This window comes from Hakea prostrata, chromosome 7 (genome assembly GCF_041222555.1).
Source record: "Hakea prostrata isolate BN-2017 chromosome 7, UWA_Hpros_2, whole genome shotgun sequence".
In the NCBI taxonomy this organism is placed as follows: domain Eukaryota; kingdom Viridiplantae; phylum Streptophyta; class Magnoliopsida; order Proteales; family Proteaceae; genus Hakea; species Hakea prostrata.
Genome location: NC_142606.1, coordinates 13264975 through 13288461, shown reverse-complemented (window position 1 = coordinate 13288461; position 23487 = coordinate 13264975). Strand labels below are relative to the sequence as shown.

Genomic DNA, 23487 nt, shown 5'->3' with positions numbered 1-23487 from the left:
CCATCATAAAGACGGGGTTATAGGCTTAGAGAATTAGAAGATTGCTCAAATCCAATACCTTAGTTTTACTGCATAAAAGGCTATATCATCACTGTGCTAAAAGCCTAGAAACACATACACTTTTAATAAAAATTAAATAAAGGAATTCGTGCCGAGAAGGTTCTTAAGATAGGACATTGCATTTGATGCTTCGACGATTAGAGAGATGGATAAAGCAAGGTTACAATAGAGATAAGTTGGGCTAAGTTTTTCAAACCCTGAATTGATATTATTGTTTAATATCCTTCTCACAAAACAGTTCAGAAAAAAAAATGATAATTTCATATTTTTGTACTATATTGTCAAGATTTTCCTAAAAGGTGATAGTGCTATGATAGAAATACTGACTAATCCGAATCTAACCCTAAACCTAGGTCACCTTTATCCTGCCTGAAATTACCCTTTGGTCCACAATTTTGATCTGAGCCATCAAGGCCAAACTTGCACTGCCCAACCTTACGATGTGATCTCCCAACTCTCTAGTGGTAACTAGTAAGGAGTCCGGATCACCGACCCCGACGGGGAGCACGACGCTTCCTGACCACATATATCAGTGGGGCCCACGGTAAAAAACACTTTTTGGAAAAGAAAAAAAAAAAAACTTTTTCAACACCAGTGGGCCCCACTGATATATGTGGTCAGGAAGCCATGGGGGAGCACAGACCGACGGAGAAGATCCGGATTCACTAGTAAGTATCTTTACATTTCTATCATTGGTAAATATCATAGTTTTAGAACATGTTATGGGAACAAGTATTGTTAAGAAATCCGGTTCGAGGTTCGCTGGGATTGGTTCGACGGGTCACCCTTCAATTCCTTTAGAAGGTAGATATGATAAAATTGGAAAAATCACAAAAACCAGAAACATGGAAAGCTTAAACTCCTAAATAACTGGGAGTTCATTCATGATAAATCATCATTGCTGATCCAAAATTTCTGTAAACATTTGGTGCATAACTGTAGGTTACATGTAAAGGTTCTCCAATCTTGTGCATGAGATCCTGTATGTATTGTACCTGATTATCAATCGAGAAGAACAAATCCCCCCTTTATGTATTGTACACACGAGAATGGCAAGTTGAGAGCATTTTCCAATTCCAGGCATTTAGATATAAGTGTGTTCAGAACTAAATTTCTGTCTGAGACAGCATTCATCCCAAACCTTCTACACACAACAAGGGATTGGTTGCAGAGCCAAGGAACTGAAACAATGAAACCCAACCCTGAGCGCCCCTCATCAAAGTCACTTCCAGTATCCGTCAGCACATCCTTGTATGCCTGGCAGACTGTTGACACATATTTCCCCATTGGAAAAAGCTGCTCAAAGAAAGAAGTACTACCATCTGGGTTTAAGATGTTGGAGTCTGCATGGAGGTTCACCACAACAGTGCCATGCTCGGGATGAAGCCGACTCTTAAGGGTTTCAAGAAATGGGGAATCTGGGTTCCAAAGCTTATGAGGAAAGATGTCATCACCATCGTAAGCATCAATGAAGACAAGGTCATAAATGCTGGAGTTGTCAACAATGAACTTTTCAGCATCTGATTCATAAAGGAAGAGCCTCTCATGGACTCCTTTCCAGAGCACCTGATCAATGAATGTTGGGTTCGGAAGTGCACGTTCACCTGATGGTTTCATCCTTGCAAAAGCCGGAAAACCCATTGCCTTTACTGAGGCCGAGATAACAATAGGATCAATTTCGACAATGTCTACAATTGCACCTGAAGACCAAAAAGAATCAAATAAGTACTAAATTTCCGTAGCCTTTGTTCGTTTCAGGTAAAGAATCCATCAGTGAGGCAACAGTAGTTGCAATAGAAAATAAGCAAAGTCTGACGTAGAACAATTCTAACTGCAAACTGGGTTATGTGACGTGCAACCCAGAAAAAAAATTTGTGCAATAGCTTTAAGTGAAAGGAGGAAACATGGGAAAGAAAAATTATGAAGAATTGGAAATTTCTGACTATAGATTAAGAAGAAAACAAGAAAAACTGAAGAAACAAATTCAAATTTAACTATAAACTGATACTAAGACTCAAAGGCTGACTTCTTTCAGTAATTGTTAGATGCACCCAGGTTTCTCTCTAGGAAAAACTCAATCCTGGGTGAACTAAGTAATTGGCCATCCCCCCCCCCCCCCCCCCTCCTTCTTGTATCAGTCTTTGTTCTTCTTGCGTTTCTAATATAATTATTTATTCATCCAAAAAAAAAAAAAAGCAATTGGCCAAGAAGAATGGATTTAAGTTTTGGTTGAAACTTCGAAAAGATCTCAGTTCCAACACTAACTGCAAGGAAACCAAGATTTGATGCCAGTTCCGATACTCCTCCTTAGGGTTTTGCCAAATCTTCCAGTTCTGGGCCAAGTCAATTGATTCATTCCCAACTTTTTTGCATTCTTCTTCTCATTTAACTTCTCACAGCTTTGATCTGCACATGATTGGAGGTAATGGTTATCTCCAAGACCAACCCCACCCTAAAACAAAAAATTATAGAAAACAAGTAAACTGTTTTTTATGAAATCATTTGTTTTCTACCAACACTTTCTTGGCATTCTTCTACTCATTCAACCCTTCAACAGCTAGGATTTATCTAATTGGATGTTGAAAGTGATGGGTTTTTTCTTCAATAGGTTAGTGTACAGTAGGATTCAGCAAATACTAGCAAACTTGGGTCCAAAACCACATGTTGCTGGGTCGTTTTTCTGTGAAACTAATACACGAAATTGGTATCAAATGGTAAAATTGGCATCAAAACAAAAATGTCAAAAAAAAAAAAAAAAAAACATATTCTGGGTTTGATTGGCCCAGAAAATTCTAGCCAGAGTCAAAACCCGAAACCTGGAAGCTTGTCAGGAAGAACCCATCTAAATGAAACAGGAAAGAAAAAAGAAAAAAAACCGGCAAGCCCCTTCCAAGCTGCTAGATCCCCTGCTACTCCGGTCCCTCCCGTTATTGTCACACGGTAAATTACATTATCTTTTGGAGGTAGTGGTCTCTGATCCTCCTTTGGTGAACGTGGGAGTTCGGGCCCTAACCCTGAGGCCCAGGGAGAATTAGATGCTACTCTTGGGACTTCGGACGACATCGATCTTAAGTTGCTTGGTGAAAATATTGCATCTCCAATGACTCACAACCGTGAAGTTCATAGGAGAAGAAACTGCACTACAAAGTGATGCCACAGTGTTGATAGAGACTTCATTGTAGACTTTAAGTCTCCTAGAGAAAAGAAGAAAAATAAATAGAAGGAAAAACTAATTCTTAGACCAGTTTAGTTCAGTCTTGGACTTGTGGCTTTCTGGGCCCTCTTGTCTGTCGTACTTTTTCCTTTGTTCCTTGCTGTTATCTCTGTGCCTCAAAAGCTTTAGAGGGGCTCTTGCCCTTGGTTCTCCTCTGTAATCCCCCCCCCCCCCCTTTTCCTTCTCTCCTCTGATTAATGGATTTTTATTCATCCAACCAAAAGAGACAAGGGAAAAAAGAAATACACACACAAGATTTCAAGTGAAGAAAAAGATTTAACAGCCTATAAGAAATGATTCTTATAAGACAAAGAATCTAATCAGGATATGTAAGTATTGGCAAGCTGCAAGTCCGGGAATAGGAATAAGGGAGCAAGAATTAGTGAAGAATACTCTTGATTGAAAGGAGATCTATATAATGAAACAACTAAAAATTTAATAAACAAAAAAAATACTGAACTGAAAGACACAAGAATGTAAGAACAGCAGCAAGAATGAATCGTGAATCTATTAATAACAATATAGTAACTGACAAAAATAAATAGTAATTGGAGTTACTCTTTTACTAGAGTACAAGTATTAGCAAAGATTAATAAAAAGCAGAATCCAATCAAATTATTCAAGAGACCAACTGATTGTACACCAATGGCGCATAGAGCATGTTAGTGTTCACTAAATTTATTTCTGCTTTTTGAACAATATTGAAAACCACGAGGGATAAAACAGAAGTAGAAGGGGAATGCCTTTTCTCACCTGAGATTTTACTAGCCAAGAATAAAGGTAGACTTCCCCCACCGTGACCCACACAAAGAATACGCATAGTTTTCTTTCCATCGATAGCACTCATCAGATTATAATTGCAAGATGCTAGGGTAGCCAACCCAACTGACACCATACTTTTCAAATCTAGAACATGAAGCAAAGCAGATCAAATATGTGATTAAAAGACAGTATTACAGCCCTAGTAACAAAATAAACAATTATAATAACTCTATTACATTGGTAAGAAAGATAAAGTTGCTGCATAGATGAAATTTATTATCAGTTGGAGACAGCAAACAACTAGATAAAGGGAGAGGCTAACATGCCTTGGAAGAGGGGTATTATGGGAAAACAAATAGGAGGGCTTATTAGATATTTTACTGCCCACCGGTGCTACAGCACCCGATTCTTGTGAGGGTGCCAGCACACAAAGTCGACCCAAAAAAAAACTGACGTTTTACTGAACTTCTTCCCTTAAAAAAATTAGAAAGATATCTTTAGGCAGCACATTAAAAATATTCAACCATGCAATTATCAAATTCATTATGTGCCATTATACAATATATACTGAGCATACGCAACACACAAGGCTCTTGTCTGGGGACACGATTTCACTATACAATATATGCTACTATCAACTGCATATATATTTCACTTCTACTGTTCTACACAGCGAATGCCCAGTCAGTAGAACAGAAACAGCCAGCATAAATGCATCCAGTCTTCATGACTGACCAACACCATTTTCCTGAAACAGTTTACCCTTCAAAAATTGAGAAAGGTAGCAAGTTTGTTCTGAAATACATCTCTAACTACAAAAATCATCAATGAAGGAAGCAGTGTTGGTACTCCAAAATCAAGAGAAATTACAGACACCAGTGATCAGTACAACCTAAAAAATCATTGTGCTGCTCTTCACAGGTGGTCTGCAGCCGCTTGGACCATCAATACAATGGTATCTCAGTAGGTGAGCCAAATCCTAATTTGAGAGGGATTTAACTCTCATGACTCCAAATTCCAAGTCTAGTATCATTTTAAAAAATAAAAATAAGATAAAGAGAAAGGGGGGGGGGAAGGCAGAGCCTGGAAAACAGGGATTCCTCAACATTCCTGTCAATTTTTAAAAGTGAAAATTTCATATGATATGTTCTTTCCTACTTAAGAATAGAAGCTGCAATTAGCTGTTTCTGGTCCTTGGAAATATTTCTTGGACAAAGGGAAAAAAAACATGTTTGCTAATCAGCTTTTGAAGGGTTTTAAATTTTAAATTATTTCAACTCCTCTTTTGATGAGAATACCTTCTAAAACCACTCTTTTGAGCCATATATCTCTCCCAATAATCTTTGTTACAAAACATTTTGGAGTAATGCTTCTTCCTTTGTTGTTCTGCCACTCAGATTGTTCTGCTGGAAGTCTGGAACACAAAAACTAGAACGCATTTTTTCTGGTCTGTATTCCAGGCTTCCAGCAGAACAAGATGATGCTAGAAGCCCGGAAATGTTCTGCAAATGCACCCTTTATCTCAAGCAGTAAAGTTGCTACATGTAATCTCTCAAAAAGATTATGTCATGTATAAATATTTTGGTCTATGGATGCTGATCTTTTGCACTTCTCTGGAATAAATATCCTAATTCTACATCTACCAAAAAAAAGGGGGTGTACTCAGTGCACTAGGCTCCTGCCAAGCGTATGTGGCTTTGCCCCTGCTTTCACAAGGAGGCTTCCAGACTCAAACCTGTAACCACTTGGTCACAATGGACTAATGGAGCAACCTTATGTCTTTACCTTGCACCAAGGCCCGCCCTCTCTGAATGAAACATCTAGACACTACTGAAGTCACCTTTATTGAAAAGAGTAATGTGGGAAGTAAATAAGTGAAAATAAGGAAAGATATATAAACTTTTACCAGTTCTCTGTTAGAGGATAAAGAAGATAACTCGGCAAAAAGCCAGGAAAATTACATGGAACAGCCAAACAATGTGCCTGTGGCATTATGTATAAAGAGGCAGGGTCTGATTTCCTGCATGCAGCCATTATTTTAACTGTGCTTTGGCGAGTAGTGTCATTAAATCGAAGAACACGCCATTGGTAACCAAGAATTGTAAACTGTCCATCATTTTCATGCTCAGGGTGTACCAGTGCAAACCTTTGCTGAAGCCATTGTTCAGTCTTTGGCCAGTAAACCGCACCCTGTACCACAATGTCACCTGGTCATTTATCAAAGTGTGTGCTAGAGAATGCTGAATAAACTTCCAGCAAACAATTAGGATTGATCTGAGATTTGGAATAACCAACAGTAGAAGAAAAGGGTTAGAAGAAGGGAAAATTAAAAAATTAAAAAAAATTGTATGATAGCACAAGAATACTGAACAGACCAAAACATTAAAAATGGCCGCATAACCAACTCCTAACAAGAACCTACTAATCATACCCTGACTCATTGCAGGATTATACCAACTCTCGATAAGAGCAGCCAAAAGCATAGTCGTCATGGCATCAAGGCAAACGAAGGCATTGTAGGGGACCTGGGAAGAAGGCAACCAAAATGCCCACCTAGAAGATCAATGCAACACAGTAAGCAAGGCAAGTGGATGCCAAGATGGTCTCACAAGTATGGCCAAAAGGCTTATTCTCATATCACAAGTTTGTAGCATAATCATACCAGTGACATGAACTCATCAACAAGAACAACGAAGTGTATGCATTGATCTTTCATGACAATGTAGAACTGATAAAATGATAAAACACTGAAATGAGCAACAGTAAGAATCGAGACATTTTTCAGTATATCATTAGGAAAAACGGATTCAATTCTAACATAATAAGTAAATATTGCATGTAAGCCAAACAGTTGTAAAGTTTCCCATTGGTTCTTTCACTGTTTGCAAACCATACACAACACAAGTTAAAATGACAACTTTAAAATGCAGATGGAGAAAAGGAATGTTTACATATCACTCAATGCCACTTTCCTTGACACAAAAAAACTGCTGTCACATTTTTGTTTTGAATTGAGAACTTCAGGATTCTCACAATTGCACGAAATTTAGATGCACCCATTATTATATGCTGGTAAATAGTTCTGCCAGCTTTGCTTCCAAGGCGCATGAACCTCGTAAATGCCTTTATCAATGAACTTGTTTGGTAGATATTGTCCCACCATGTCACCAAAAATTTTGTGCTTGTCCCTTACGATGTCAGACTATTCTTATTTATACACATTGTAAGAACATACTCTTTTATGCTTTTCCTGTCGACCCCCCACCCCCACATCAACAACACCCTCAAAACTTTCCCTTTTTAAGTAGGAAGAAAGTTTTCACCGTGTTTTAGACGGGTCAGCCCCTTGCCACGTGACCCTCATAAAAGTGCTTTCAAAAGGAAAATGGGAGCTAACATGCAGATATGAACTCTTTTTATTATCTGAATATATGTGTTGCTTCTATTGAGGATCTTTTTCTTTTTTTTGGTCAAGTTCTATTAAGGATCAACTCAGAGTAATAAATGAATCAACTGATTAGACCTTGCGTGTGAAACCAGAAGCTGATTCAATGGTATTCGCATAATGTAGAAAATTTAACCATATGATCGTTGGAACTCAACACCCATTTAAGGGGATGCTACAAAAATATGTTTTCACCATCATCCAACCTTCACATTGAGATATGAGAAAAAGAAAGTTCATCTTTTTGGTCAACGTGCAACCTAAAATTATCTAAATTAAACCACCATAAAAAATGTCTGTTGATTCAAAAATGGATAGAAAGAAAAGGAAACCGACCGGTCTGGAAGAAGGATATGCAACCACAGACACAACACCATTTCCTGTGTCGGAATTGGACCGAAGAACAGTGTGTCCATCTGAGTCTGCTCCCCACCATTCGGAAGCGTAAAACCAATCACCCTCGTCTTCGATGTTGCTAGGTCGAGCTGCAGAGAAGAACCAGCGAAGCTTACTTGTTGAGCTCAATCTCGTTCTCTTCCAGATTACAGAAAGCCTCATCCTTGAACCTTCTCTCACTGGTTCAACTTCAGCCGTACAGGTCCAAGGCCGCAGACTTGCAGAGTTTTCTCTCCGTTCGAAAACCCCCTCTCCTTTCTCTCTAACGGAACCGGTTCGCTTTTGAAATGTAACGGCTTCTTTAGAACCCTAACTCTACTCAACTCTGCTCACTATAGTCCAAAATGGTCAACCAATTGAACGGTAAGGATCAACCTGATTCCCATCAGAGGTTTGTGATTCAAAGTCACACGTTTTGAATGATACGTCCGGTTTACAGGTAGCCTACATGCACACGTCATATTTTGACCTTCCCCCAAATCCCCCCATAAGGCAAGCCGTCATACATTTGAAAAATACGTTAATGGACGGATCAATCCCTAACTACATACTTAAAAAATCATGCGCAGTCAGGGCATTGTAGTCATTTTCTAGTTTCAAGGGAGTTTTAGTGGGCCCCATCACCGCCTGGTGTCCGAATGGCGTAATCGCATCAGCTTCCCATGTCTGACATATTCGCTTTGCTTCCGTTTCAATTCTTCCGTTTTGGTGCCAAAAGAGTTCTTCAAATCGTTTACGTTTTGTCAATACAAACGACCCATGTGTTGTGTTCAGTTTCAGTTGGGGCCGATTTCTGAGCTCTTCTGTTTAAATCTTTGGACTTCTCCAGTAGCAAAGCAAAGGGAAACCAAGCTGATACGGTAGAAGAAAGCAAAACAAGTAAGTTTTCTTCTGGGTTTGCTTCTCCTTCCTTTTCTTACTCCATTTTGATTTACTTCTGCTCTGTCGTTTTTCTGAAATGGGTTTGGTTTTTTTATTGAAAGTGTATCCAAGGGTGAAAGTGAGAGAAGAGAAAGAAGAAGATGAGGAGTTCGTTTTAGATGAAGGCAACTCTCTTGAACGAGAGGAGAAGTGTTCCTTACCCTTGTTCAGGATTTTAGAATCTGTTTCTTTAGCTGATTCTTCGCCTGGAATTTCCTCATCTATAAATGAAGGTTTGGTGTATATTTTGATCATTTTCTGCTTTTTGCTTACTTAATTAGTTTAAACCTTTTGACCATTTGGAGCTTGAACAAAAGGACGGATCTTCTATATTATAACAGTTGGGCTTTCTGGACATACCTTTTGGTATTCTTGATGTATCCATCTCATTTATCTCACTCAGGTTACTGGTTTCTAACTGCCAAACTAGGATTTAGAATAGAAGTACAGAGTTTCTATATTAGAAGTGTTGGGTTTTCTGGACACCCCTTCTGGTATTGTTGGTGCATCAATCTCACTGATTTCTTTAATGGACTTGTGTTGATCGCAACAATAAAATAAAGTATCTGTTAGTATCCAATATTCACACTGAGATTCTTCAAACAGTAGTTCTTAGAGCCAGGATATCATTATCACATCTCTGCATTAGCTCATAACAAGGAAGCAATCAAAAATGTGATGATAGGAATCACGGTTATGCAATTAATTTCGTCTAGCATCCATAGAGAGTGACAAAGGCAGCAACTACTTAATAGGTACTTAGTGTTTTGCTGAAGCAATGCAGTAACATTCTTGAAGACAAAATTGGCTTTGTACCTTCAGTATCATCTTTGAATGCACCTAAGGAGGACTTATTTGTTGCAGATTATAGGGGCTTAAAGAGCTGAAAGAAGTGGTCAAAAAAGATCTGTCTGGTTGACAACTAATAGGGCTTTAGACAAAGTTGAATAAGGATAAAGGATCCATGTAGCCATCCCATTTAGTTCCGAAAAAATTGAGTTGACCTGTTGCTGCCTGCCATGGATAGAAGTTGAGAAAGTGGAGAGGGGGAATGACATAAGAGACAGTATTGAGCTTCTCTGTCTTTGTATGTATGAAACTGGTTAAACTTGCCTACATTACCTTTTCTTTCATCTTCCATTCCCCTCTCTTTGGTTGTTTCTGTGAGGAAAACAACCTAATTAAAGGGATTGGGCAGTTTCCAAGTGAAAGTGAAACTGAAAAAACAACTAAGATACAAAGAGGAGGAAAGCCCATATGACTTTTCTGCCTTAAGCACAACGCAATAGAATTTTTAAATTTAATGGAAGTGTTAAGTGTAATTGACAGTTCAATGTGAAAAACAGATCTTAACATCTGATGCAACTATATATACAGCAGTGGTCTACAAGATTGGTGGGTAAGGCCCTTTGGGGCGCAACTTGGGCTATATAATTGGGTTTCAAAGGGAAGTGTCCAAATAATAGCAAAAGGTACTGGTGAACCTATGGAGTGATAGATTGTTATTGACAAATAATGAATGATGTAACAGCCATTCTATATAGCTCACGGTTTATCCATGTCTTCTTCCAAGTTCAGATCTTCAACAGGAAGAATAAAATCTCAAATCTGAATGAGTTTTAAAATAATGGAGCTTTTGGACAGTATGCTTCCTCTTCTCTAGTTCTTCATACAGCTGCTAATAACTAGACATATTACTTGTATTCTAGGGCATCTAAAAATGGGTAGTTCATAAAAAAATCTGAAACCATTTATACATTTAAATAATTCTAACAGGTTTCTAAACTAAACAGTATAAAAATCTTTAAATGCTAAATCTAGCAGACTTGTGAGTAGAAGACATGGTAAATGGGTTCAGGACCTCATGTGTTGCATAGGATGCCCTGCTTAGGCTGCCTGGAAGACCTTTTCAAGCTCACAAAGGAGACACATATGTGGTAACAAAATGATACCTAATTAAAGCTTGATTATTGTGTGAGTACAAAGGATAATGTTTTGATTTCTCAGTCTTCAATCTATTAATGCTTGCTATTTCTACTTGCATTTGTTTCAAGTCTTTGTAATAACAAGTACATCTACTGTATTCTTCATGCCTGCCATCTAGGGAACAAGTCTCAAAATGGCTCCTCACCATCAGTTGCAAGAGTCCCAGCTGAGGCAGTATCCATGCCTAAAGGTTTGGTTGAGCTCTCTGTCCTTTGAGTAGAATATTTCCATTTAGGTCTACCTTTATTTAGACTAATTTCATGTTATTATTAGCCATAGAAAAAAAATGGTTTTGTAACTTGTTTCTTGTACACAATATCCTAATTTACAGGGAGGAAGAACAATAAAGAAACTGATGAAGAGACCAGAATAAGAGCTAGCTCAGTTCCACGTCCTCGTGCTGTTATATCTAGTCCTGGTATTTCTTTTTTCACTTTCTTGCCTCTTTCTTTTTTGTTTCTGCCATCACACAATTTTGTGATTCTCCACCAGCCCCTTCTTTCCATGGTGATTTAGGATCAATAGTGCAAATATAACATCATATATTCACATCTGATTCCAGTGATAACTGTAGCAAATTACTGTCAACTGCTTGTTTACGTAAAGTTGTGTGAAATTAGAAGTGAAGTTGATGTGCCAATCAAAATTATTCAACTTGAAGGATCAAAATCAACTAATACTGCAGGAAATCGTTTTTTTTTTTCCTTTTTAATTTTTAATTGAAGAGTGTTAATCACATTTCCATCAAGTTGTTTTTTGGTTTTTTGCTGACAGAGGTATTACCACTGCTGAAGTGAAATACATACCTATTTGTTTGATTTCAGATAACGATTGGATGATTGGAAGTAGAAATCGCTTAGCCAGGGAGAAATCTTCAAACCTGAGAAGGTATAATTTGGGACAAAAGTCACCAGAACCAATCAAGGTCAACTGCATCAAAGCATCAACCACCATGAGCACAAGAAAAGGGTTGCATGACTCTGTTGTTCATAAGAAACCCCTTACTGAAAAGAGAGCTCCCGAGAATGCTCCAACATTTAAAACTCAGGAAACATATCTCCGAAAAGGGAAGCCAAGCTCGGTGGCAACTGGCAATTTGAATGGTTGACAATTTATGTGGATTAGTTTGACTTCAACATAAATTATACCACTGGATTGTTATGGCAGATAAGGAAATTCTGTTGTAGTCAGGATCTCAGAATGGTGACCAATTATCACATCTCTATCACATATTAATGACAATTGCAATTATTTGTAATGATTTATCTTTTGGTAGAAATTTGTAAAGATCCTCACAAATTTCCTTGAGTAATGAAGATCAAGTAGGACAAATTCAAACGGTTGGCTGGTTGGCTCAGTTGGTATAGACTGATACCTCATAGGAACACGCTTTATCTTCAAGATCATTTTTACAGAAACACATTAAATCTGAAAATGCTCCTTTGGCTGCAGATATACGTTGTTTCTGTGAACATTTGTCCAATTTTGTATTACAAGTGCAGCACTTTCTGGATCTTAAGAATTACAACAACTTCATTATCTTTCTTTAGCATTTTAGCAAACACTTGGAAATCCGAAACAATAAAAGAAAATAATCATTTCCACACAAGCCATTGATGAAGATTTCTGTAAATCTACTTTTGCCAAATGAAAAAGATGATTAGATTGTAATACATTCTGTTTTGTGCAAAAACAAAACTCTGTCTTGACTTTTAGATTGGATCCTACAAAGAGCTTTTAGTTTCACATACACCTGTTGATCCCATGAGCCAATGACACAAAGAAACTTGGTTACCCAAAAAAAAATGACAGAGAAACTGAACATCAATATGATTCAGCTTACTTCTTGAGCAACTCATCAGGGACAACCTTTAGAAGCTTCCTTTGCTTAGACTTGGCAATCTTCTTCAATGTTTTTGGGTTAGTAATCTTCTGAAGCTTAGTCCCTGACTTCAATATGTTCTCCTGCTTTTTCTTCTCCCTCTCCTCCTTCTTCTTCCTCTTCTCCACCTTGTTCAACCTTATCTCCTCCTTCAACTCTTTCATCCGTTCCTGATAGGCTTTTTTGATCTCCTTCTGCTTCAAACGTTGTTCCAAAGGAACCCCCTTTACAGAGACCCTTGAAGCCGAAGCTCGATGCTTCCTAGGCTCTTTCCATTTCCGACCAGATACTTTTCCAGCAATAACCCCGTCATAGGTGGGCTTCCCGAAAACAGGTTTCTCGGGGTTCTCTGAGGAGGGAAGAGCAGCCCTTTTGGCCTGCGGGCATGCCTCAAAGCCATCCACCTCCATTAAAGAATCTGCATTTTGAGTGTCAGTCTCTTCTCTCTTACGCTTGTTCTTTTGTCCACCAAGACCTTCATCTAAGCGTCTAAAATCCAAAGTGCAGGCCATCGTTGTTTCAGGAATTATAGCTTAAACACAGACGTGTTGGATGTCTCCGTTAACAAGAGATGTACAAAGAACTAGTCAAGAGCTCAACATCACCTGCACACAGGTCAAGCATCTCATTAGGACTGAAGGACCCAGTAATCCATCGGAATTAAAGACAATAAAGCAGGAGAAATACATATAAGCTCATAACCTAGCACAACAGATGAACTCTACATTCGTTCAAATGAAAAAGAATACTCGACTTCCCACTAAACTATGATTGAAACCCAAAAGGAATAACATACACAGAGAGAGAAGAAAAACACACACACACACACACACAAATTTCTAAATTCTTAGCATGGATCGTTCCTTGTCAAATTCCTCAACCAAAATCATGAAAGCTCCAACATATAATACCCAACTTAGTCCATTCCAAACCTGATCTCAATAAGGTCGAATTTTCTTCAACAGAAGTTCTCATACCAATTGAAAACCTAATTTTTTTGTGGAGAACAGACATGTGAAAGATAGATACAACGCCCGTAAAACGAAGATAAAGATTAAAGTAATCGAAATCCAAAACCAGTAAAGCCCAATTGAAAACCTAAGAATCTAAACAAGACCCAACAGATACACATACCGTGCCACTTCCACCTCTACTCCGCTGTGTCTTCGCTACCTTGCCGCCTTGAGGTGCGACGCCTAATCAGAGGAAAATCACAGTAGCCGGGAAAGAGGACGAGGCGTAGAGTGAGCGGCGGTTTTTAAACCCTATTCCAAGAAATAAAATAAAAAAATTAAACCCTAACTTATATTTACTGATTTAACCCTGTGGATTTTTTGATTTTTTTTTTCTTTCCTCATTTATATTTACCAAACCATAGAGGCTGATAGGAGTTTGGTCAAGAAATTTTTTTTTTTCCTATCCTCATTTTATATTTACCTAACCATTGAGACTGATAGGAGTTTGGTCAAGAATATTTTTTTAAACCAAAGTAGTAAACACATTGTGTGTATTTTTAAAAGATAATGTGTTAACTCCTTTGGTATCAAAATGGACTGGTTACCAAAAAAATATATTTTGGACACATTCATGGCATCTAAGTTGCCAATAAAATATTTATTCTATATTTATATTTGTAGCAGTCGCTGCTGCCAATGACTAGGATTTGGTCATATATTTAAAAATAAATTGGACAGTTGTACTGGAAACTACAGTGATATATATGTAATTTAAAATTTTTGAAAAAAATACAAAATTAAGACCCTAACTCCATCCGACTCAATCTGCAAATTTTCCAAATCCTATGTGCTCCTGACTCAATCTACTTGAATTCGCCACTCACATCTTGAATGCCCTAGCTCTCAATTTACAAGGTCACAAGTCCTCTGCTCTTACCTCTTAGATCACTCGATATCACTCTTTCTTCGCCTACTATCAAGAGTTTCTCCGATAATGAGCATGGAGACACCCTCTTCAAGTGCGTTGAGTTGCAATTTCAAAGTGAATCACAACCTCGCAGGCACAAGATTGACTTGGTGTTATTGGATTTGGTCAAGGCAATGAAGCTCAACCCATCAAATTCTAAGGTTTTCTGCCTCTTGTTTGTATGAGGAGAAGCTAAGGAGGCGTACGAGAAGTCTATCAAGATCTAACCCAATTCGTCCACCACCCAATCAAGTATTGGAAATTTTATGAACGAAACAAAAAATAAAAAATATTGTATTAGTTTTTATTTCCAATTTAATGACAGGTAGGGTTCATTGATTGCTTTCCGTTTATCTTTTTTCATTAATCAAAGTAATATACCATTCGATTTTACTTTGTAGTATTCGACTCAACAATGAAACGATTTCCGCATAAACCCCACACAATCCCTCTAAAACGATTTACGCATAAAATCATTGAGAGGAATTAAAAATAAAATAAAATTTGAGGGGAAAAGGCCAAGTTGATCACGAGAGCATGGGAATTGAGGGATGGGGATTTGAGGTGGGCGTAGGAGCTCTGCAGTCTTATAGACAACTTCCTTGGCGAGCACAAGTGGATTTATTGTAGGCAAATCAAGCTTGTCTGAGAATCTGAGTGCCTGGGATGAAATAGCGAATGTTGCCTTGATTTCTCGATCATTTGCTATGACTTATTTGGGGAAATACCATTCCTTAGCTCAGTAAGAGAAACAATATTCTATGAGAATGTCTAACGACATCTCTTCTATGAATCTCCCACTCTCACTCGTTCGATTGCGGGGGGCGCGGAGGTGGAGTGGAAAGGAGATTTGGGGTGGAGGTATGAGTTGGGAAGGAGAAGTTATAGGGTAGAGTCATCGGCACAAACGGAGAGAAATGCAATTGGGTTGTATTTTGTAAATTCATAAAAAAGCAAAAACCTTTGAATGTGAAAAACAAAAATCATACTTAACATTCATACCCCCACATTTCCCCTTCCAACTGTCAGATTGTTTTCCATATGCATGGCAAAAATTTGACCATTGGTTGCAGGCTGCTTGCTGCAGAGCAAAATCAAGTGAATCCTACATGGGAAGTGCTCATGGAAAGTTATTCAAGCACATCAATGTGTCGCTATTATTTCCTATTAAACTACAAGTCTACAGCTGTTCCAGGAGTTATGCTCTCCAGTTGTCTAGGCTGTTTCACGGGTTGTTTTGTTATTTCTTTCGGTTAAGGGAAATTTCTTACCAAACAAAAAAAAAGGTCTACAGCTGTTCATTGCCTTTGGCTTTGGCTTATTCACCATCGAAGCATTTGGGTACGTCCTTGTCTTATTTATTTTCACCGTCATCATCATCATTTCAAGTTTGGATCCTTTACATACATGGAGAGGAAAAAATCTCATCTACATGGTTAGATGCTTGACACGTATTTAATCTGAAAATATAATCCTCATTCAAAAAAAAGATCGAAAATGTAAAAATCCAAATCTTCTTCATCATTTATTGGAAAATAGGACATTGTTGTTAAATTAGACACATGTCAAACATCCAACCATGTTCGTTACAATGTTTCCACTCCCAGTGGATGAAGGATCAAAACTTCGTTTTTTTTTGCATTTTCATGGTCTCTTATTATCTTTTATCACCTTGATCGCCTTTCATTTTATGACTTGTCGTAGATTTTTAAGTTGAGAAGATTAAAAATGATAAATTTTATTTGACTACTTGTTCTTGAAACTCGTCTTTTATGTTATTGAGTTTTGCCAACATGGATTTATCATTGGTGCAAATACAATACCTTGGACAACCTAAACCCATTTAGGTATGGGATAATTACTGTTGCCCCCTTGTACTATGATTTTATTACTACTTTATCCCCTCTATTTTTTAAAATTGTTAATCCAACCTTTAACTTTGTCTAAAATTACTAATGCCCCCTTCCGTTAAGCTTAGTTAGTTTACTGATGATATGGCATCTATATATTTTCTCAAAAATCAATAAATAACCCTACAATTATCTATTTACTTAAGTACTCTTTTGCAATTTATAATACTACATTAATTAACTATGGAGAAAAATTAACTTTAAATTAATTTTTCTTTTCTAAAAAGAAACTACCGAATAAAGAAAGTACTTGATTTTTCTTCTCTAAAAAGAATTAGCCGAATAAAGGAAATACGTGATTAAATAAAACTTAAAATAGAAACTAAAATATTAGGAAATATCAAATGTAATTCAAAGTTGAAAATTGAAAATCTCATAATATATGCTAACCATTGTACAAAGTTTGTGGTCCCACCAAAGCCAAAATTTATTGTAAAATATAAGATTTTAAGGATATAATTGACATTCAGTATAGTTTATAAAAATAAGGGGAATGTCATATTTTTTAACTTCTTAATTTTAATGAAGGGCAAAATAGACATTATATTTTTTATGTTAACAACCACTTAAGTGCTTAACACCGTTAGAAGCGAGGGGGCAACAGTAATTTCATAAAGAAAGAGGTTTGATTAGTAATAAAACCAAAGTACAAGGGGGCAATAGTAATTATCCCTTTAGGTATCCATACATACGATGATTAACTAGTTCTAGATTTTTTTTTTGCCCACAAGAAAACTAACTAGTTCCAGATTGAGTCTTTGGAAAGTTAGTTTTAGATTTTTGGTTTACATTCTTATTTGAAAAAGTTGATCTTAGTTTTACGAGTTTTTTATTCTCTTTATGTATGGTGTTAATTCCCCATTGAATAGATAGAAAAGTCTTCATAAAGAACTAGTGTTGCTAGTTCCTTCCCTTCCCCTTCTATTTTTTCTATTATGTATTTTTTCTATTCCTGCAACTTTGATTTATGGAGAATATTTGAGGAATAGTTTAGTTGGCAAAAGACTAATACTTTCACCTATGAGATAAAAAAAAAAAATTCCTACATGAAAGTATTGGTCTTTCACATAGGAGATGTTGAGTTAGGTCGTCTCCCTCGACAATTATTGACCACAAATTACAGGAGGCCCACAAGATTAGGGTGATGAATTTAAAAAAAAATTATTTTCTTATTTTTTACTCGTGGGTTCAGTATAGTTTGTGCTCCCTATTATGAAGATGATCCACACTCAGAAATGTTATGTTGTATGTAGTTTTCCTCTCTTTTTTTTTTCTTTGTTATCTTTCCTTTGGTACAAAGATGCTGCTAAACAACCTAAAGAAAAAATAGAAAACTTAACTTAAACAAAACTTTCTATCCACCATGAGAATTCCTTCTAATTCAGCTGAAAGGTCTGAAAAGAACGCCCATCGGTCCAAGGAACAAAGTTACATCCTAGACATCTAGTCAGCGACTTTGTTTGCTTATTTACCAATGTGAACAAACCTCACCCTTTCATTAACGTCTGAAAGAGTTTTTATTTCCTCAATGAGGCGAATAATACTTCATTGTGCATGCCTGCTAAGGTCGAGAAGAGCAACAGCTTCCTTAGATTCGACTTGAATTTGATAAAACCCGAAAATGTAGTTTCCTTCATTCACGAAAAATGCATTCACCTTTTATTCCGTTTTTCTGTTTGGTTAGAAGGACTTCAATTATCGGTCACGTGAACCTTTAGTCTACCCTAAAAAATAAAATAACAATAAAATAAATTCTTTGCCTTCGAATTTTGATGCCCTACCAATTTTTTATTTTCCTTTTATATTAGATTTGTAGATAGAAACTGCCCTAACATTAGGATTAGGTACTAAAAGCGCACTAATTCTTCTCCCGTTACCGCCTCATTTTCTTTGGACACAGCTTTTCTAATTTCCCCTCCGAAAGGCCAACATTGTCTCCGTTCGATTTTGGGGCGAACACCTGAAACTCTCATCCTTTGTCATTTTCGCTTTCTCGCCACTTACCACTGCGTCTTCTCTCATCTCTCATTTTTTCTTGGACGCGCTAGCAAGTAATAGTAGACGGTGCTCTTGGTGTTGTATTCTTCTTGTTCTTCCTGTTAATATTGGCAATTCTCTGGTACGTCTCTCATTATCCCATCTTTTAACTCGATGAAATGGCTGTTAATCTTGTCAATATGATTTTTTTTTCTTTTTTCTTTCTATTCTCAAGTGGCTTTGTTCATTGGTACTCTATCTGGACTAGGGTTTTCCTTCCGAGACCTATTTCGTTATTTTTGTTATTGTAACTTTTACGAGAACTAGGAACCTCCGTGGCAAATTCCGCGCGAAGTTTAAAGTTTTGTCTATATTCATGTTTGGATCTGAATATATGTGTTTGTTGCTGCTGTCAGATCATATATTTCACTTTACTTTGATAAATTTTGTTTACGGATGTAACTTTTGTCGACTCTGTATTACGCCTATTTGATTTTCTTCCCATCAATGCACAGAATCCACAACTGGAGCTAATGGGCTGCTCCATTTTCTCCTCCCCCAGTTGTCCTTAATTTTGTGTAGGTTGCATTGCATCTCAGGGCAATAGGTTTCTTTTAGCCATTGATTGCTGTGTTTTTCTTGGTGGGGTGTTTCGGTTGCAATAACTGAAATCCAGAGACCTTGCAACACATTTCACTACAAAGGGGGAAGGAGAAGAGAAAGAGATCCAAGTTATTCAGCCATCTTAAGTTTTGTTATTTATTTTTCCCCCCTTTTATCCTTACCCTTCCAACTCTCTTGGTGTTTTGAAGAGTTTGATTGAAAAAAAAATGTGTTGTAATATTGCAGGGTTTGAACTCAAGCTACATTACTTTGGTAAGCTACAATGGGGGACAGCGAAACTGTGGTTGCCCAAACATCGACTGTTATGGGATACTCATCCTCAGGCTATACTACATCTGAATATCCTGCTGTAAGTTCAAATGTTACTTCAGATGGTGTTGGATCCACAGATACTGCATATCCCTTGGCGGATGGTCCTAGTTTAGCTGATGAAAATGTATACAATACTCATCCTACTTATGATGCTCAAGAACCTCCTGCTACCTCAAATGAGTCAAATCCAGCTGTTTGTGTCGCAAATGCTTCTGTGAATCATATCAGTCAGGAGAATGTAGTACCGGATTCTGCTCAAGTTGCTGGGTTTGATTCTTCTTTAAATGGAAATGGTGTTGGTGAAATGGGAAATCTTACTCATACAGGAAGTGGTGAAAATGGTTCTGCTTCTGATGATGCTGGTAGAGCGGCTGACCAGCCGTTTGAAGAGCTTCCTGGTACGGTTTGCAAACTTCTCTATTACCCCTTTTTAGCAGGCATGTACGTCTTTGATTCATTTCTATTACTTTATATAATATGTATATGCTTATAATTTCTTCTCAACTAAGTCTCCTTATTACCATCTGTATTTTCTGGAAGTTTTTTTAGTCCTGTTTGCACATGAAATCAGAGTATTGTTTTGTATGTGGAACAACCACCTTTCCCATTGTGGTAGCACGAATGGCATTTATTTCATTTGGATTTACAATCATTTTCTTTCTGGGTTGGAGAACATCAGACCTTTGAGCTAAAACAGCTACCAATAGGTCAAAATGGAGAAAATTTACCAGATCATTGTGGGGTCTGGGGAGAGTCATGCATCAGAACAGAATAGAAACTTAAAAATGCTAAGGTGGTTCAATGGTGAATGAGATTATTAATAGAAAAAAGATGGACAAGAGCCTAACATCTAACCTAGAACTAGGCTAACATCCCGTCAGCTAACCTTAGCATCTTGCCAAGGGTTGTTACATCTGGAACAGCATTGAATCCCACAGTACATAAATTTAGCAAAGTCAAATTTTGTCCAATATCAAATTCATACAGAACTCAACAGTTCTTGCAATAAATTTGGAAACTAAAGCTGTACTTGAAATAGGAAAATCTGTCCATTATAGTAACAGATGTCCCTTAAAACTAAAGCCCAATCTTAAATAGATTGTTCTTCATGGTATCCCAATCCAGAATCACCAGAAAGGAGCTATATCTTTTGAATGGAAGTGACTATTATACATTATTTTGAATCTTGCTATTAAAATTTGTTTCATTTTCTTTCAATGATCCCTTTCTTTTCTTTTCCTTTTTTTTTGGGGGTGGGGTGGGGGGGGGTGGGGGGTAAGGGTTGCGAGTGATGAATCCTTTTTTTGTTGCATGGTGTTCTTTGATGATATGTCCTTCATTTTGTTGCCGCTTGTCAGCACTTTCTGCTGAAGAAGAACGATTGTGGAGCATACTGAAAGCTAATTCTTTGGACTTCAATGCGTGGACTGCCCTCATTGAAGAGACAGAGAAGGTTGCAGAGGTATGTTGATCCAGTTTCAATTTGGAATTTCTTTTCCTTTTTTTTTTTTTTTTGGGGGGGGGGTAGATAGGTAACAAGAAACTTTTTAGGCTTACATCTGAGCATCTGTCAAGTATATTTGGGAGTAGTATTGACTGGGATGATGTAATTTCTTTTGGTATGCCTACACGGTGAAACTGTCACATATTTTGAAGTGTTCTGGCTTTGAGTCGGTGTCTATGGGTTAGTTGTGTTTGGGTCCTTTTTCCAATGCCTATTTAGCTCTTTATGTTGATTCTGTATCCATTGCCCTTTTCCCTTTATGTTGAAAAGCTTAGCTTATGAGGTACCATTCCATTTTATAAGATTCCTTGTGTATATTTTAGTTTCAGTGAGGGGTTGATGCAGATCAACTAATAGGTCCTCAAGTGATGGGTTCACTTAGGCATTTGCATGAGAAGATTCTATTCAGAGGCCTAGTTTTTGGTTGGGGATCTAGTTTTAATCAAATGACCAGATTTAAGGAATAACTAACAGATTCTAGAAATTAGTTTCCAGAATGAGAATGAAAGATATAAATTTTTTTTGTGGACTCCCTGCTTAACATTGTTGCCTTTGGTCTGTATATTTTAAACTTTTCTATCTATAATCTATATTAGTTGTTCTTTATACACTATTTCAGTTGTAAAATTGTTGTCTGTTTCAAACAGTGACTTTTCATTTGAACTGAACATGTGGTTGAAAAAAAGTTAGTTTTTGGCCGATGAAGTTCTTCACTGTGAGTTGAATGTCATGGTTATGTTGGTTTGTGGGAGATTGACAGAATTCTCTTATCTGTGTTCAGGATAACATATCAAAAATTCGAAAGGTTTATGATACCTTTTTGGCAGAGTTTCCATTATGCTATGGTTATTGGAAAAAGTATGCAGATCATGAAGCACGTTTGGGTTCTATTGATAAAGTTGTGGAGGTATATGAGAGGGCAGTAGTAGCTGTGACATATTCCGTGGATATTTGGTTGCATTATTGCATGTTTGCTATATCTACATATGAAGATCCCGATACTGTTCGAAGGTAATCACCATCCATGTACTTATGTAATTTAGTCTGATTGGAGAAGGTTGCACGTGGTTGGTTTATCATTATAATGGGAATCTGGTGATTTTGTATTGTTGCTAACCTTGTTTTGGTATGCCTGCTACAGTGATAACTCATATGTGTGGCGAACAGGTAGGTTGGGAATGCACTAGAAATTCAAATTTCTATGTGCGGACCCATTATTTGAGTTTGCTATTCACGGTAGCTCTTTCATTTTCTTTTAGGGTTCAATTACAATTTTTGTGGCCTCATTCTATCCCATACCCTTTTTCATTTTTCTCCGAAGGCCTGCGTAGTAGTCATGTAGTTCTTCATGAATTACTGCTGTCTTTAACTTTGATACTCTGAGGCTATCATGGGTGCATCAATATACAAAATGCTGCTGGGAAGATCACGTTCAGTTAAGGGCTAAGATGGCCTCTAGTTCTGCTCCATTTCAAGGACATAGTATGGTTGTTTCAGGAAGGTAAATGCAGCGTATTTGTGCCTTTGGATGTGTCATGCTCTTAGACTGAAATTCTTTCCTTCTCCTTCAACATTAGAGCTGCTGTCTCCCATTCATGGATGCGTTGAAAGGCTAATTAGACATTTTTCACATATGCGATAACAAATATCATGCACTTATGTGGTATTTCAGGTTATTTGACCGTGGATTGGCTTATGTTGGGGCTGATTACCTTTCCTATCCTCTTTGGGACAAATATATTGAATATGAATACTCACAGCAGCAGTGGTGTCGCCTGGCCATGATCTACACTAGGATTTTTGAGAATCCTAATCAACAACTTGATCGCTATTTCAACAGGTGGTTCCTCTTCTGACTCCGTTTATTTTGATGTTTCCGTCTGGTGTTTTAGTGCCTAATTTTGCTTTGGTACATTACATGTTTACTTTAGATGCCACCTAATACCATACAGTCTGTGGTACTTGAAGCTTGTTTTTGGTTGGATGATGTTGGCTGGTGACCTTGATCTGATTGAATAATGGTGATCAAGGATGATAGGATGTATTACTCTTGCTCTGCCCATAAGAAATTTTATGCTAACAAAGGACCGAGGAACAAGTAGCATATATGCTCTAGTTATTCCAGTATTCCCATGGTGCTGTTGCCTTTGGTAATCACGTGTCCAGCATGCCTTGGTGAGGTTTATTTTGATTTGTTATGATATCTATCTGGATGCCTCTATTGCAGCTTTTGCAGCACATGCCTAATACTTTCTATCAGTGAGCACTGTGGATTGCCCATAATCAGAACCTGGGCTGTGTGCTGTGTCCTTGAGGAGCTGGCTTATAGTAATGTAGGTGGCACATGTATCGGAGTGTTTCACTGTATGCACCTTAAAATCCTGGGGTTTCTCAGAACACTGAGCCCAGGCAATGCGGATGAGTAGATTCTAGAGGCTTACTGAGCCAAGCAATCTGAGAACAAACACCAACATCCATGTTGTGCAGTGTATTTGTGTGAAATTTGATTGTTGGGTGCACTATGTGCAGACAGAACAGTTGCATTGATTTGCTTGTTGTATGCATATTACA

The 23487-nt window shown here is 37.5% G+C and overlaps 4 protein-coding genes across 6 annotated transcripts in view; 2 read left to right on the top strand and 2 right to left on the bottom strand.

The window, feature by feature from the left end:
- Positions 1-952: 952 nt before the first annotated feature.
- LOC149009917 (S-adenosyl-L-methionine-dependent methyltransferases superfamily protein) lies at positions 953-8156 on the bottom strand. The gene is made up of 4 exons (XM_089164157.1): positions 7818-8156; positions 5998-6226; positions 4028-4180; positions 953-1760 (listed from the first exon to the last, which is right to left on the bottom strand). The coding sequence occupies exons 1-4, from the start codon at positions 8037-8039 to the stop codon at positions 1063-1065; spliced, it is 1302 nt and encodes a 433-aa protein (XP_089020283.1). The 5' UTR covers positions 8040-8156; the 3' UTR covers positions 953-1062.
- Positions 8157-8576: 420 nt separating this feature from the next.
- Positions 8577-12128, top strand: LOC149009916 (uncharacterized). The gene is made up of 5 exons (XM_089162057.1): positions 8577-8756; positions 8861-9031; positions 10903-10974; positions 11116-11202; positions 11609-12128. Coding segments are annotated over exons 1-5 (615 nt in total). The 5' UTR covers positions 8577-8755; the 3' UTR covers positions 11893-12128.
- A 269-nt stretch (positions 12129-12397) lies between these two features.
- Positions 12398-13900, bottom strand: LOC149009915 (uncharacterized). Its single transcript, XM_089162058.1, has 2 exons — positions 13801-13900; positions 12398-13271 (listed from the first exon to the last, which is right to left on the bottom strand). The coding sequence occupies exon 2, from the start codon at positions 13176-13178 to the stop codon at positions 12624-12626; it is 555 nt and encodes a 184-aa protein (XP_089018184.1). The 5' UTR covers positions 13179-13271; positions 13801-13900; the 3' UTR covers positions 12398-12623.
- A 4428-nt stretch (positions 13901-18328) lies between these two features.
- LOC149009914 (pre-mRNA-processing factor 39-1-like) overlaps positions 18329-23487 on the top strand; it is a 32781-nt gene continuing 27622 nt past the window's right edge. For 2 of the 3 annotated variants that reach the window (XM_089160380.1, XM_089160379.1), the window contains exons 1-5: positions 18329-18618; positions 19326-19810; positions 20771-20874; positions 21698-21927; positions 22589-22756. In XM_089160380.1, the coding sequence (XP_089016506.1) occupies positions 19363-19810; positions 20771-20874; positions 21698-21927; positions 22589-22756 (950 nt within the window). In that variant the 5' untranslated portion in view covers positions 18329-18618; positions 19326-19362. The other variant, XM_089160381.1, reaches the window with a different exon arrangement.